This window comes from Heptranchias perlo, chromosome 18 (assembly GCF_035084215.1).
Source record: "Heptranchias perlo isolate sHepPer1 chromosome 18, sHepPer1.hap1, whole genome shotgun sequence".
Taxonomy (NCBI): domain Eukaryota; kingdom Metazoa; phylum Chordata; class Chondrichthyes; order Hexanchiformes; family Hexanchidae; genus Heptranchias; species Heptranchias perlo.
The window spans coordinates 33,369,364-33,386,296 of record NC_090342.1 but is presented as its reverse complement, the minus strand read 5'-3'; the positions used below and the strand labels follow the sequence as shown (position 1 = coordinate 33,386,296).

The 16,933-nt window shown below is 43.6% G+C and overlaps 1 protein-coding gene across 1 annotated transcript in view; it reads right to left on the bottom strand.

Moving 5' to 3' along the window:
* foxm1 (forkhead box M1) overlaps positions 1-16,193 on the bottom strand; it is a 31,611-nt gene extending 15,418 nt beyond the window's left edge. The window contains exons 1-8 of the mRNA XM_068000081.1: positions 15,972-16,193; positions 12,948-13,637; positions 10,554-10,702; positions 7,492-7,650; positions 5,992-6,120; positions 5,083-5,151; positions 3,157-3,214; positions 624-820 (exon numbers count right to left, since the gene is read on the bottom strand). Coding sequence (XP_067856182.1) covers positions 624-820; positions 3,157-3,214; positions 5,083-5,151; positions 5,992-6,120; positions 7,492-7,650; positions 10,554-10,702; positions 12,948-13,637; positions 15,972-15,990 — 1,470 coding nt within the window. The 5' untranslated portion in view covers positions 15,991-16,193. The remainder of the gene's footprint in view (positions 1-623; positions 821-3,156; positions 3,215-5,082; positions 5,152-5,991; positions 6,121-7,491; positions 7,651-10,553; positions 10,703-12,947; positions 13,638-15,971) is intronic.
* Positions 16,194-16,933: the final 740 nt, after the last annotated feature.

Sequence of the window (16,933 nt, the reverse complement as noted above, 5' to 3'; positions counted from 1 at the left end):
ACTAGAACGAGGGGGCATAATCTTAGAATAAGGGGCTGCTCTTTCAAAACTGAGATGAGGAGAAACTTCTTCACTCAGAGGGTAGTAGGTCTGTGGAATTTGCTGCCCCAGGAAGCTGTGGAAGCTACATCATTAAATAAATTTACAACAGAAATAGACAGTTTCCTAGAAGTAAAGGGAATTAGGGGTTACGGGGAGCGGGCAGAAAATTATACATGAATTTAGATTTGAGGTTAGGATCATATCAGCCATGATCTTATTGAATGGCGGAGCAGGCTCGAGGGGCCGATTGGCCTACTCTTGCTCCTATTTCTTATGTTCTTATTAAACACTGCGGTTATACAGGAGGAAATTTCTGGGGTGGCTACGGAATGATATCTCATTTTTGGAAAGTTTTAATTTTCCTATTGGCAGGCATCATAGTATTCGCCCTGGATGCAGGCTACTATAACATAACAAACAGCACTGATGCCAGGCTTTCTTTATGTTGCTGCAAAACAGCAAACTGTATTAGAAAGTTATCACATGAGCAAATTGGTAATGCCAACAATCTATAACCAACCAGATGATTATTTAGGAATATCCCAGGGGTATGAACCACATAAAAGGAAAGAAAAACTTACCTTTGGAGCAATCCGAACACGCTTGCGTTTCCTGGCCAGCTCACTGCTTGTGGCGGAGGAAGGATGTCCCTGGATGGTTGGGAGGGTGATGTGAGACGATGGCTGTAGGATGAGGGAAGAGGTGACTGGCAGCTGAATGGGCACCAGGTAGGAGTCAGTCCGAGGCAGCAGGGGCTTCATCTTTCTCAGATTCACTTCTGTGCAAAGAAAAGCCATGAGGACAGTTTATCCAGCAGGCCTATCACCCTAAAGTGTGACTCACCACCTCCCCTCCTTTAACATTTGATAAAGATTAATATCCTTTTTATGTCTTCTGGAACTTGAAACTAATTCAACTCCATCATCAGAGAAAAAGGCTGGGAGCAGTAACTGAGCTGGACAGTGTGAGGAACTGAATACACTCAATTGAAACGATATAGTAAAGCACTTGCCCGTCTCAATTAATGACTCCATCGGCCTTGATGCTAATTCACCTCTTTCTTGCTGCTGGGCCCTGCTTTGCTACTTTCTCCCCTTCCAGGAAGTGCCTCCGCCGTACACATCCTCAACTCCATGGTTGAGATGGATAATGTGTGTGCAGGGAATGGGAGATGTAAACCCACATCCCACCACTCCAGGGTATAGCTATTGGATTCTAACAAACTGGACAGACGTTGCTTGCAGTGACCAACAGCCTCTGCAGGCAATGCTCACCTATTCATGTAGGGTGTCACAACGGAGGTTATGGGTGGCTCCCAGACTGCTTCTAGCCAGCATATTTAAAGCACCGAGGAGGTTAACAAAGGATGAAAGAAACACTAGAGAGTGTACTGATATTTTTCATATGAATGTTTGGAATGAAGGGGCAATTCAGATTAATACACCCCCTTTAATTATTAAAAATGGCCCTGTTGTTGAGACTCCCTTTAAGTGGGTTACAGGCTTTTCATTTTAATTCAATTTAATGTCAGAGTTCCCCACTTTGACTGTTTGGAATGGACCCAAAAACTGGAGATTGCACATGGTTTATACCCAAGAATCCCTACACAATGAGTTCCCAATTACAACTTTGGCTTTGAAAGCACTTCCCTAAAATGTTTTTTTTTAAATTGAAATATCGAGGAAGATGCACCATCTCATGGACTGATTAACCTTTTAACATGTACAGGTTGTCTGTCCAACTCTGGGCTGGTATGCTACTTTGAGGCATGGGGTGAAATAACAGAGAGTCAGTGAATATACAGCAACATGTTCCCAGGAGTAAGTTACAGATTGGAATCTCAAATGAGATATATAGTTCACATATAGAATAATAATGGATGCTCAGGAGCGAGTTTCAGGGTGGAATTTTTACTAAGGTATTCAGATGGTTTATATATAGAGATTGGAAACCTAGGAGTGAGTTACAGGTTGGAATCTAAACGACGGTTCAGATGATATATATGTATGCAGAATAATTGGTTTTGTTTGGGATTTAGGAGGGTGGGGGGCGAGTTTCTCAATGTACTGCTGCTCCAGTGTGCATTACAATACTATCAATAGTCTGATGCAGAAAAATATTGGCACAGAACAGGAAGGTAGGTAGGAATTATAGACCAGTTAGCCTAACATCAGTTGTTGGGAAATTACTAGAGTCTATAATTAAGGATAGAATGACTGAACACCATGAAAATTTTCAGCTGATCAGAGAGAGCCAGCATAGATTTGGAAAGGGAAGGTCATGCTTGATGAACTAGATTGAATTTTTTGAAGAGATGACTAAAGTAGTGGACAGGAGAATGTCTAGGGATGTTGTTTATATGGATTTCCAGAAGGCATTCGATAAAGTCCCTCATAAGAGACTGTTAGCTAAAGTTGAAGCTCATGGAATTGAGGGAAAATTATTGACCTGGATAGGAAATTGGCTGAGTGACAGGAGACCAAGAGTAGGGATAATGGGCAGATACTCAAATTAGCAGGATGTGACTAGTGGTGTCCCACAGGGATCTGTGTTGGGGCCTCAACTATTCATTGTATTTATTAATGACTTAGATGACAGGATAGAGAGCCACATATCCAAGTTTACCAATGACACAAAGATAGGCAGCATTGTAAGCAGTATAGATGGGAGCATAAAATTATAGAGATATTAATAGATTAAGTGAATGGGCAAAACTGTGGCAAATGGATTTCAATGTAGGCAAGTGTGAGGTCATCCACTTTGGACCTAAAAAAGATAGACCAGTGTACTTTCTAAATGGTGAAAAGCTCAAAATAGTGGAGGTTCAAAGATACTTAGGGGTCCATCTACATAGATCATTAAAATGTCATGGACAGGTACAAAAAATAATCTTTAAAGAAAAGGCCTTTTTCCTCTAGCTCCCCTGTGTCACTCCCCAACTCCCTGGTCTCTCTCATTGGCATTATTAAACATGGCTCGAGGCAAATGTTTGACTGTCCTTCCTTTCCAGCATTTGTGTGTACTTCCTAGATTTCAAGCTCTTAAAAACACACAAATACTGAAGCACTTCAAAGTTAAGTTCACCTTTAACTGAACTGCTACATTTTCACGCACCTGTGCTGACAGCTACATTGTTCTTTGGCAGCTCAGTACTGCCGGTTCGCTTTTGTTGCTAAAATTGAAAAAAATTAAATAAAAAAAATTAAACTCTGCACGCTTTAATAACACCCCCCCTCCACAAACACATACAACTCCAACTCAAGATTCAGTTACATTTCAAATTCCCGACCACCCCATAATTAAACTCAGACAGAAACCAACAACTCTAATATGCAGCAACAACAGCAATGCTGACCATTTTCAATGTTGAAAACATACGTAGAATAATGGAGGTACAGGGTGGAATTTAATTCAGGATTTTGGATTGTTTAGAATAATGGATACCTGGAAGGGAGTTACAGATGCCAAACTGACAGCAAAACTGTTACATCGAATGCCCTATAATTCCTAGATTTTATGAACAGCTGTTCTCTTCCTGTTGCTTTGCTGCTCTAAACTACATTTTTTTTCTTTGGCATTACTGATTAGGGAAAGTCAGGGAGTAAACCGTTTGTGCACAAAACCATCGGAGCAGAAATTCAGTACGTTCCATTAGTTATACACAGAGAATGCTGCCAACATGTCGTATCAGTCTTCAACATGTCTTCATCTAGTTAAAGCATAAATTTGTCTATTCCTCCTAGAGATCATCTTTAAGGTCTGGGAGAGCAGGCATGGGTTCAGTAAGACTCTCGAAGGTTCAATTGTGTAATGTCCAAATATGTAGCTTCTTTTTCCAATCCCCAGATAGCACTGCTGTACAGGATCTAATGTGCTATTGTCTCAAGGTCGGGTTTCATCATGGGCATTCTAAACTCCAAATAAAAATGTAATTGGCTCTGACTGAAGTATAAAGGCCAGTGATGGCTCCCAACTGCAAATGTGGTAGGCCCTCACATACTGTGTTTTCCAATGATGAATACTTCCAATAGATCACTGCTTATATAACTATATATTGGTTTCCCAAGTTCTGAGCCTTTCTCTTGCTGATTGCAGCTTTCAGCGTGGATGCCACTTTACATGCAATGCTTCACAATACCCACATTGAAAGATTAGTGACCATGACATAATCACTACACATTTCTCCAAAGACAGCTGATCTACAATAATTTGGGTAACCTTTTCTAAAATATAAAAATTAGATGGCAGTGAGGACAAGGTGGTAACTTAATCCCAGGATTCAGATGTCACTGATCAATTCATTCAAATGTTATGACACTACATGAACTCTTCAAGTTACAGGCCAATAATTCATTAAACACCCACTAGCCAATACATTTACTGTAACATACAAAATATACCCAAAGGAAATGTTCCAAACATTTCCCCCGCCTAATATTATTTCAGTGTTTGTGGTCCACACATGGCTACATTGCCCTGCCTCCTCTCTGCTCCATTTCCTTGCTTTGCTCTGGCTCCTTTTCATGAGATTATATTTCCTGAATCCCATTTGCTTTTCTTGGATTTTTTTAACCCATCATTTCCCTTCTCTTTTGCTCAGTTCCTTTTTCTTCTCCATTCTTCCCTGTTCATTTTCTTTTCTCTTAATTCTTCTTTCCCACTTATTTGCAGCCCTGTCCTTTCTTGGTCTGTATCGATTCAATCATGTGCCATTCTGGCTTCCCAAAGAAGCCAGATTCGGAAGACACAATCAAAACAACCTTGGTTATGAAGATATTATCTACCTGTAAAGATGAGTAAGCGTAGCTCATAGCAGCAACAGAACATAGAGTCCAATATTTACAAGTAAATATATTCATGGATACTTGTTTTAAGTACTGAATTCTGCCATCAAATAGTAGTAACAGCTGAAGTTATAGTATCTCAGTACAAATATCACCAAAAGTAGTGCCTCCCCTTCCAAGGCCCACCCAAAGCAGTCGGTTAAAATAAAAATCAGTACAAAGAGGTGACATGATACCAAGAGCACATGGGTCTTACTTGTTGACAGACCAGCAAAGGCGCTGCTCGGATCCAGTGAGTCTGTTCAGTTGGGCTGTAATCCGGTGACTGCACGAAACATCGACCAAGAACGAGAAGTGTTGAATGTTAAAATACATGTACAAGTAAGGAAAAAGCTGACATCATACATGCAATGGAGTGCATGCCAGCAACTGGGTATTTTACTGAGTTCAATGCAGAATGTCACTCAACTAGCCCTTCCCTTTTGTTTCCTATAATGAGCATCAAAAGGAACTGGCATATATATAGGACCTTTCAAGTCCTCAGGGCATCCTTATTGCCTCACAGCCAATGAATTTCCGTTGAAGTGTAGTCACTGTTATTTTGTAGGCAAATATGTCAACCTGCTTCTATCACAAAATATTCACACAAAGCTGCACTGATAGCAAATCTGGAACATTTAAATACCAGAAATATGGAGTAACAGCTGATATAACAGAAACATGGAGTAACCTGGTTCATCAATTGTACTGAATAATCAGCATTACAGGCCACATTAACATAAAACGTACATAATTAGAAACGGCCAATTTCAATAGGTACCATACAATTTGTCCTAGTCTGGATTTTTAAAATGTATTTAATCTTAATCACAGGTAAGACTTCAAAGGAAGAAACTGTAAAGCTCCTCTTTACTCTCCAAGGTAATTGAGAAAAACGCCAGGTGTCAATCTGACATTACAATGTATCATAATGAAATCCAAGTTGTTTCCTTGACCCCAGCAGTATAGGCACAACTTTGTTCCATATAGTAATTGAAAGTGCCTGTCTATACTCATCCTTATAATTCTCAATCCTGTGATTAACCAGATATTTATCCAGCTCGCGACTAAGAACCATAAATCTGCACAAAAAAATAGTTTAAAAAAAAACACACAGAAAACGCACCTTAACAACCTGATCCAACGTCAGGAAGCGGTTGGCTTCAGCACGGATGGTCCAGTGCGATATCTTGCCATTGTGAGATGTCTGACGTATGAACATATCATGCAGAGACAGGTTGTGGCGAATAGAGTTCTAAGAGAGGTTGGAAGGAGTTAGTCATCATGACAATCAGTATCGCAAGTTAACAAAGCATCAATGTCAAGCAGTGACTCATCAGGATTGCACTAACTGCAAACTGATGAAAGCGGCTCTTTGGAAATTTCCATAGTTTACATGAAATCCTCTTACATTTTCTTCAGATCTGCCAAATGGAAGGCAAAATCTCCTCTTGAAATAGCATGTATACTTTTCCCAACATAAGCACACCAGAAAAAACACTTCTGTGAGAAAAAAAGATCAACCAACTCTATTTTTGCTCCAGCACTAGTTGCAACATAATTGCTTAGGAACGATATGGCCCTGTGGTCTGTGTGTGGGTCTTTTTGGAGTCAGCTTTAGGCAAAAATAGATAATAAATGACAATAGCTGACAGTATTTTTTTACATTTTAACCAAGTGATAGAGCTCCCCCAGAGGCCTACATGGCTGGGAACTTAAGTTGAGAACATCCTGTATTTTTAATTTTGTTTTAAATTTTAGACCTTATGGCACATCAAGCTAATACTTTTAACTGGAAACGTTTGGCTCTCCAGTGCCGAAGGAGCCAATAAGCCTGTCTCCCACCTCCAATAACATCATAGCACCCCAGAGCATTGAGGAATCCTAATCAGTGTTTTCACTAGGTGTATTTAGTGTATTGTTAGCAATATATTAGAGTGGAAGATGATGCAGCTTAACACCCAAGATTCCCCAAACACTAGTTTCCTAATGCTAGTAGATCCTACGAAGAGAAGCACTAAGCAGAGACCAGGCAAATGCCCTTCACCATGGGCAGATCACCTCTGAGCAGTATACTGTATTCCAGGTCAAGCTATGGGAATGGGGCATCTAACCAGTCACTCAGCTGAGAATGTTACGTATTTGAACTCCACAAATGTATCAGTCAGAAAAACACATCTTTCAATAATGTACTAGTGACAATGAACTCAAAGGCCTGTGTTTAATCAGGGTTTAGCACAGGAGGCAGACCATGTACTTTCACTATCATGATGAACACATCCCCACCTCACAATTTATTTTTGGATAAATCTGTGGGCTAAACTCAACATGCCTTACTGCTTATTAAAAGTAATTTTATGTAATTGTTTTCATGGCTGCAACTCCACCTGGACTCAGCTCTCCGCCAACTGCTTGGGAGGGAAAGGATCAGCCACGGCGGGACATTCCATCAACCTTTTTCTCAACCTCCCCACAAGAAGTGCTGCAGCCTCTGCCTGACACAACTCAAATCAGTGGCTACTGAACTTGCACCCCCGACCCCCCCACCCCTTTGCGATGTGTGTCAGTGATCCAAAGCTCAGCTCCAAATTGCACATTATTATCCATCTAGATACTTCCATCTTACCTTCCAACCTGGTTTGGCCACATGTTTGAAATAGGGGAAATGATCCTCAATCCAGGTGTAGATTTCTTTCAGTGTCATTCTTTTGCTTTGGGTGCTGTTTATAGCAAACTGAATCATAGCCATGTAGGAGTATGGAGGCCGCTCGTGAACAGACTCTGCCTGCAATAAGGAGATAAACCATCATAGGAAATGTAATCACAGCCTTCCATTCAAGTATATATTCTGGGTGACATATCAGACTCACACACAGGGTCCCCTACACTGCTGAATTCTAATGCAGGTCAGGTCACTCTTAGGCCAGGTATGGCTCCCTTTACACTGCCCCAAGCACTTAATCCTGGATACAGTGTAAGTTAGTTACATTTAGGGCAAAGCTAACTCTACATTACCAAAATGTGCCTAAACCTCAACCAAGCCTTTACTATACAAGTTCAATTTTCCGTATAAGCCATTCTGAGTGAAACAGTAAGAAATCAAGACAAAGCCAAGTGCAATGGTCATAAAACATGATCGACTGCTTCCTCGTCTCTTCTTTCAACATCCCTGTTTCCACCAAATCATTCACCATCTGCCATTCCTCCCTCTCAAGTCCAAAGGCCTCCATCTCAGCTCGCACACATCTGATTTAGTCATTCACTGCTAGATCTGGTACGATTGGGTTAAGTTCTGATGTGACTCACTTTCTTCTGCCAAATCCTCATATTGCTCCAAGATTATGCTGGAAGGCAAGGCAACTCATGGCTCCCTTCATGACTAACTGCCTTTTTTCCCTGCCATCTTCACCATCACATCCAATACCAAGTACAAAGAACTGAGATTTCTTAGTTTTTAAGATTGAGTCGATCAGTGCAGCTGCCTCTGGTATCACCCACCCTCATTCCTGACCATTCCTCATTTATTCTACTCTGATCCCCTGTCACTCTGTAGTTTCTCTCCCATTTCTCCCCTTCCAAGCTCATCTCTTCCATGAGATTTACCTCCTCCTCCCTCGATCCTCTTCCCACACACCTCCTGAATACTCAATTACTTTTCCTGGCCCCCACGTTTGCCCAGATTGTTATTGGCTCCCTTTGCTCAGACACTGTCCCTCTCCAAGCACCAAGACCATCCTAGCCAAGGTCACAAATAACATCCTCTGCGACTGTGACCACAGCACACTGCTCCCCCAGTCATCCTTAACATGGTCGATCATACCTTTCTTTTCCATTGTGCAACTCAATGGGACAGCGCTTGTGTGTATCCATTCCTACACTGTCCTAACACAGCCAGCATATTTCCAGTGAAGGCTTATCTTCCTGTCCTTAAATACCCACCTCCCAAGTTCCCCAATGATCTAATCTTCATCCTTTCTCATTTCTTGGCACATGCTGCTCCTGTGACATCATTTGTAGGCACAAGATTAGCTTCCATGTATATGCTGACTGCACCCAGCTCTGCATCAGTATCACTTTCCTTAGCCTGAATGGGCACACTGTCAGACCCCCTGACTGGGCACACTGTCAGACCCCCTGACTGGGCACACTGTCAGACCCCCTGACTGGGCACACTGTCAGACCCCCTGACTGACATTAAATTGTGGAAGAGTGAAAAGCTCTTCCAGTTGAACATGAAGACCCAAGCCATCTTTTTTGGCCAAAAGCCATATACTCTGCTCCCTTGCCACTAAGTCCCTTCTCCAGCCACTCACTCAGGCTGAACCAGGCCATGCAAAACCTTGCTATTCTGTTGGATCTAGAGTTGAGTTTCAAACCCCATATCCTGTCCATCACCAGGACTGCTCATTCCCACCCCTGCAACATTGCCTGCCTCCACCCCACTGCCACCAACTTATCCACGCTCGACACCTCCAGCCTGAATTTCTCCAACGCCGCCCATTCTGCTCTCTCCATAAATAGTTTAAAACTCTGCCGGCCATAGCTCGTCCTGCACCGTCCCACTTGTCCATCAGCCCTGTCTTCACCAATCTACACTGGCTCTTTGCTCCCCCAGTGCCTTGAATTTAAACCCTTCTTTGCATTCTCAAATCCCTGCACAGCTTTGCCCCATGCTACCTCTGTAATCTTTCCAGTCTTATATCCCCTCTTACACCCTTTGGTCTTCTGATTGTAGCCTTCTGTGCATTCCCCACCCCGATCCCTTTGCCCCACCATTGGTGGTACGAGCATCAAATCACCACAACCCACTTTTTTGGAATTCCCTCCCTAAATTCCTCCATCTCTTATTTTCTCTTTCCACCTTTAAATGCTTTCTTACAACCCAGTGCAATTCACCCCAAACATTCCTGCACTCTTCCCAAAGGCAGGTGAAAGTGTGACATTTAACACCAAGACCTCACAATGAAATTCTCCAACCTGCCACGTACACATACCTCTTAGCTTTCTAAACATCCAATGTGGAGTATAGTCTAGTAGATTTTTTTCATGTGTTTTATGTGACCCAAATTAATTGTGAAGTTAATGTTTGTGAAATGAGGCTATCATGTTGATGCTGGAGCTCTTTGTCAAGTGATGATAGAAAAAAATGAAAGAATTTATAAATCAGAAGATTTAACCAGCACTGTAGAAAAAACAACTTGCAATTAAAACTTTGACTGAAGACAATGTGGAATATTCAATGGTAATGTGCAATACAGGGACAAAGCAAGATTATCACCAGGAATGTGAAGCGCTCAATGCAACATGCAGCAACAGTGTGTGCATACGCACAGTGTAGCAACGTACCCAGTCATTACTGTGTGGATATTGTACCATGATTTCAGCGTCAGACCCTAAATGACAGCAGAACATTCATTGTCACTGCCGTAACATAGCTTCACTTCTGGAAAACATGGCTGGCTGGAGCAAAGAAGCCCTGCCTTGTCTCTGTCAGTTCTTATTCATGGACATTCCCTGTATGCCAAGGGCAGGTACAATCAATTCCCACATCAATAAAGTATGCCAATGGTGCTAAATGTCCTACACTTAAACTTCACTAAAGTTATCAAAGGGATAATTATTTCGAAGATGACACTGCTTTTGAAATACCTCAGAATTTAACATGGAGCTGGGAAGAACAGCACTTACAGTGGCACCTTCTGATGAAGGCTCTTGGTTTTCTTTCTCAGCTTCACCCTTCACGCTGCAAGCCCCCAGGCTATCCGTGCTCATCTTACCCAGCCACTGAATGTTGGTCAGGCTGTCGTCCAGGAGAGGGCGTTCAGGAGCTGTAGGAGCTAAGAGAAGGAGTTTTCACATAAAAAGCAGAAGGTTCGCCTGATGTAGGTTGGCCACTGTGGATCACTTGGAGGCATCAATCCTGTGATCGAGTTCAGTCATCAGGACCTACTCGCAATCCTGCTTTAAACCCCTACACCTTCATTTACACTTTATGCCACAATTCACAAAGTTCAGTCAGTTGCCCACTTTAACTGGCATAGATTGGCAGCAATTCACCAGAAAAAAGCAACTTTCTCCTCACTGATGCTGCAATACATTTCAGTCTTCAAGAAATTTGAGTTTGACACTGGTGAGAATTGATGCTGAACTCAAACCATTCCCCAATACCATAATAACCCAACCACAATGAAGTTGTGCTAAAGGGAGCTACAGGTGATGTATCACAATCCAGGACTACCACATGACCACATAATCTCTCCTAAGCTTTGTCTCCATAGCTCATTATGTCATTCAAATCCCTTAACATCCCTCTGGTTAGAGTTTTATGCTACACAGATCTTCTACACTTCTGATAGAATGTTATCAGAGATGCAATGATGCTTCAACACACAGGACCAGAGTTTGGGATGCAGACTTGTCCCTGCACTTCAAACTTCTGATCTGGGTTGTTACAAGTGAGAGGATACATTGAGCAGATTATGAAGCAGATTATATAGAATAGCCGAGGATAACCATAACCTGCTCTGTGTGTTTTGGAGAAATGTTAGAAAGCAAGAATAATAATGAGACCCAGAGAAGTAAAGGAAATGGAGAAAATCCATTATTAAGCAGCATTCGTAGTCCCTCGGACAGGCTGACTGGGATGAAATGGTTTTGTTCCCCTCTGATAAGAACTTGTGCATTGCTTGGAATAGTAAATAAAAAAAATTAGTTGTAAAAACTGAAGAAGAGTAGAAGATCCCTTTATACCTAGAAAGGAAGGTACATGACAATTTCTTGTGGGAGTGCAGCTGTAACAAAATAAAATAGTAACAGGAGTAGGCCATCCTACCCATTAAGCCTGCTCTGCTCTTGTTATGCATGGCAGCTCTATCTTTTTAATCCCAATTCCTCATATATGTCAATCTAAATTTATGCCCTCTAATACCAACTCATCAATGAAAATAGTTCTCCCCTCCATACTTCATTAAAACCCCTCATAATCTTGAATACCTCTATCTGATCTCTTTACTCTTCTCTTAAGCGATAAACACGGAAAGGTGTAGATGTTCGGATGGGAGCAGTGACAGTCAGTAGGAGGAACTGGGTGACATGTGGGTGGTTGGAAAAGAGTGGTGATAGAGAACCTTTCGCTTCCCTTCCCCATAAAATGTAAAAACTTGTAGGACTTTTCATGCTCTGCTGGAAAGGCTTATTTTACTTTAACAGCAAACAATGCTCTATCACTCCCGAACTGACAAACACTGGGTTTCCGCTGAAAGCAGTAACTGATTTTAAGCTCGTTAAAAATATTAATATTGTTAAAAGTGTTCAAAGAAATTAAAACCAGTTTCTGCACACCATACGAATCTAGCTTTTGTTACTTGGGGGACTGGGACTCGTGGCTTCGAGTGCAGCCAAAGGCCCTCCCACCATAGTAGGAAACTCCTCTATAGGATCCTGCCCTGCACTTGGAAAAGCTTGGCTGCCATTTTGAGCACTTTCAAAAACACATGATAGGAGATAAAGCATAAATTGGAGTTACAGACTAGAGTCTAATAGTGGAGTTCAGGTAAGCACATAAACTACAAGAGCAATACTCAAGCAGTTTCTATCCATCTTATGAGAGATTGAGATTATTGTCTGGAAATCACTCAGACGTTTTACCCTGTGAAGGTAGTGAGCGTGGGTTTTATCGTTTTTGTTCTATTTTGTTAGCAGCTGGTGTCAAATTGTCAGAATTGTTCCCATAATTATTTGACAATGTCCACACATTAATAATTGTGATAGTCGCTGAAAGTTTGAGTAATAATCTAATTTACTGCAAAAAGTTTGCACACACTGTAATTCCTTCATAATGGTAGAGATAAAAAGAAAAACTGCAAATGTTCAAAATCTGAAATAAAAACAGAAAATTTGACAATAAATGAGGCGAGTCAGCCTCTGAAAGAGAAATATAGGTTAATGTTTCCAGCGAGGCTCTTTACCAGAGGAAGAGTCTTACTGAAAAACTTAAATCTGTGTTCCAACTTCTTCACAAGATGTAATTTCTGGCTAGTCTCCCTCTGTAGTACTGTTATCTCACAAAGGACTCTTTCTTACCTGTACCAGTCTCTTGGTCGTACAGAGCTGAAGGCACCAGTGTTTCAGAGGCATGCACTGAGAGAGCCTCCTCCTTTTTGATGATGATACTGTTTGCAGAGTCCACTACTGCCACTTTGCCACTTGGGGTAGCAACTTTTAAGCTTGGTTCTTCCTGTAACTCCATAGACTTTTGGTCGCTTTCCAGAAGTGTAGGAAAACCTCCCTGTGTTGCGCAAAGATCATTACTTCTCAAAGACTGGCTTTGGCGAGAGGAGGAAGTTGCATTACCGCTCAAAAGAATAAATTTCTTGGGCCCATTGGAGCCACTCTCCTTTCCCTTTGCCGTGAGTGCTGCTATGATGCTTTGAAGATCAGCATTTCTTGGAATCAACACAACTTGGGTGTTGGGCATTGATGGGTGGTTTACAATCCGAATCCCCTCTGGAAATTTTTGAGTCTCGATGGCTATGTCCTTTTCTGAGCTTTCCAATCCATCTTTCCTTGGGCAGGCACTGGATGTGTCAAAACCTCTAGACACAGTTTTGCATTTGCTCCCATCAGTCTTGTCCTCGCCAGCATTTTCCTTTATATCCACCGGATTACTGAAGGTCAGGGGGCGTTTCCTCCGTTTCAGAATCAAAGGCCTCCTTGGACTGGCCTTCATTATTATTGCAACAAGAGCTTCTTCAATAATACACCGCACAGTGCCTGCAACGTTATAATACAATTAGAAACTCTCCACTTAGTCTGAAATAAAGGTAACAAATGACGGGCAGAATCAAACGCCAACTATTAAATTAATTACTCATAGAATGTTAGAAGGCCATTCGGTCCATCGTGTCCACGCCAGCTGAGAAACGAGCCACCCAGCCTAATCTCACTTCCCTGCAGGTCACGGCTCTTCAGGTGCACATCCAGATATTTTCAAAATGAGTTGAGGGTTTCTGCCTCTACCACCATCTCAGGCAGTGAGTTCCAGACACCCACCACCCTCTGGGTGAAAAAATGTTTCCTCATTTCCACTCTAATCCTTCTACCAATCACTTTAAATCTATGCCTCCTGGTTATTGACCCCTCCGCTAAGGGAAATAGGTCCTTCCTATCCACTCTATCTAGGCCCCTCACAATCTTGAACACCTCAATCAAAAGCTTTCTGAAAGTCCAGGCAGACAATATCCACCGGGTTTCCTTCATCAGGTATCCTAGTGACTCTCAAAAAATACAATCAAATTGATGAGATAGGATCTCCTTCTTCGGAAGCCGTGTTGGGTGTCACGGGTATGACTTTCTTTGTCTAAGTAGTCATATAGTGCATCCTTAATGATTCCCTCAAGCATCTTCCCTAATATTGACGTCAAGCTAATGGGCCGATAGGTATCCGGATCTGCCGTATCCCCCTTTTTTAAAGATTGGAGCTACGTTAGCCTCCCTCCAGTCTGAGAGAACAGTCCCAGACTCCAGCGAGCTACTAAAGATATGGACCAAGGGCTCCCATAGCACCTGACCCATCATTCTGTATATTAAATAAGGAGCTAGAGTACAAGACTAAATAAATAATGATGAAGTTATCTAAAACATTGGTTAGGCCACAGTTGAGAATAGCATTGGGACCCTATTACAGAAAGAATATTAAAGTCATAGAAAGTATACAGTGCAGGTAAATCAGGATGATTCCAGGGATGGGAAACTATAGTTATGAGGAGAGACTTGAGTAACTGGGACTATTTCCACTGGAACAGAGAAGGCCAAGAGAAGATTTAATTAAAAATTAATTTTAAAAATTATGGAAATAGGGAAAGACTATTTCCTCTGGTTGGGGAAATCAGTGATCTCGCGAAGAAATTAAGCAGCGCAGTTAGGAGCCATTGAGGCAGAGATCACTGCATGTTTAAAGGGAACATTGGACAAATATTTGAAGCAGAGAAAGATACAGAAAGGACTATGAGAGAATGAGAAGTTGGATTCATTCTGGATTGCTTTAGCAAAGAGTCAGCACAGTCACGATGAGCTGAATGGCCTCCTTCTGTGCTGTAAACTTCCAAAGTTCTATTATCAAAGTGCTGACAATTCAGCAAACTAAGTCGGTACACTGTTCACTCCCATCATCAATAGATTTTTTAAAAGGTTTACCATCAGACAAGTAAGGAACTGTCCAAAGCTTTACAGGACTGTTGGGCAAAGTAAGAGAAAAAATTAGGGGAGGTGACCAAACCTATTATCAAATTATGTAGCCTTTGAGGCCGTTTTTGAAAATGGAGAAATTGGTGACAGGATGGAGATTCAGGAAGATAATTCCAGAGTGCAGGATCCACTGATGGTGAAGTGGAGCTGGGAGGATGGAAATGCACAAAGGACCAGAGACAGCAGGAAGGCTGCGACAAAGGGAAGTTAAAGATTGCATAAGGTTGATGGGAAAGGCCATGGGAGGGTTTAAAAATGAGAATGAGGATTCTGAAGTTGATATACTGAGTGGTAGGAAACCAGTGGAGATCAGTAAAGACAGGGAGTGATTAATGTCCGGAACTTTGTGTGGGACTCTTTTGAAAGGGTCAATAAAGTGACACCGAGTTTTACCCAATGCCTCCAGCAAAATAATTATATTCTACAGGGGCCCTCCCCGAGAGGAAGGCACCACTAATACAATTAGCCCCAACTCAGTAAAGTTATATGTGAACTTTGTGTGGGACAGGATATGGCCTGGATGGGTTGGACTTTGGGCAGGCCTGTGAACTCCTGATGGTCTCTCACTAACTTCAATGGACAGATTCCTGACAGATCAAGCGACAATTCAGTACACTTTAGGTGACAATAAGATGGTTCCTCGCAGCAGCAGCTTCCGCGGCTGACACTTCGCCCAGCCCGAGGGCCAGGTGTGCGCCGGGGGCAGACAAGCATCACAGGTAACGGCGGCAGCGCTGAATGGCGGGCGAGGCTCCCGGCTGACACCCGGCTCTGGAACCCGGGACCGTTGTTACAGTTTTTTTATTACCCTGAAGCTAACGTGAATCGGGGGGAGGGGAGGTCGGTCGGTCGGTTACTTACCGGATCCCGGGAAGGTCATCAGATCGCCGCCTGGCCGCGGGTACACACAGTCCCTCACTCACCTGCATATTACCGGGTCAGAGCGGACCGCACCGGATCCAGCTCCGCCCCGCTCACTTGTCCCCCGATTGCCGCCCCGGGCTCTCCTCAGAAGGGATTTCAATGCCCCAGCCGGACCCTCCCGTGTGGATTCGCTCTCCGCCGGCCCTCGGTGGGTTGATGTCCCCGGTTCCTCTCTCTCCCTCTGGCCGGGCCCCGGGTGTTCACTCACTCTCTCCCCCTCTCTCTCTGGCCGGGCCCCGGGTGTTCTCTCTCTCTCCCCCTCTCTCTCTCTCTGGCCGGGCCCCGGGAGTTCACTCACTCTCTTCCCCCCCCCCCCTCTCTGGCCGGGCCCCGGGAGTTCACTCACTCTCCCCCTCTCTCTTTCCCTCTCTGACCGGGCCCCGGGAGTTCACTCACTCACTCACTCTCTCCCCCTCTCTCTGACCGGGCCCCGGGAGTTCACTCACTCTCCCCCTCTCTCTCTCTCTCTCTGACCGGGCCCCGGGAGTTCACTCACTCTCCCCCTCTCTTTCCCTCTCTGACCGGGCCCCGGGAGTTCACTCACTCACTCACTCTCTCCCCCTCTCTCTGACCGGGCCCCGGGAGTTCACTCACTCTCCCCCCCTCTCTCTCTCTCTCTCTGACCGGGCCCCGGGTGTTCACTCTCCCCCTCTCCCTCTCCCTCTCCCTCTCTCTCTGACCGGGCCCCGGGAGTTCACTCACTCTCCCCCTCTCTCTCTCTCTCTGACCGGGCCCCGGGTGTTCACTCTCCCCCTCTCTCTCTGACCGGGCCCCGGGTGTTCACTCTCCCCCTCTCTCTCTCTCTCTGACCGGGCCCCGGGTGTTCACTCTCCCCCTCTCCCTCTCTCTCTCTCTGGCCGGGCCCCGGGAGTTCACTCACTCTCCCCCTCTCCCTCTCT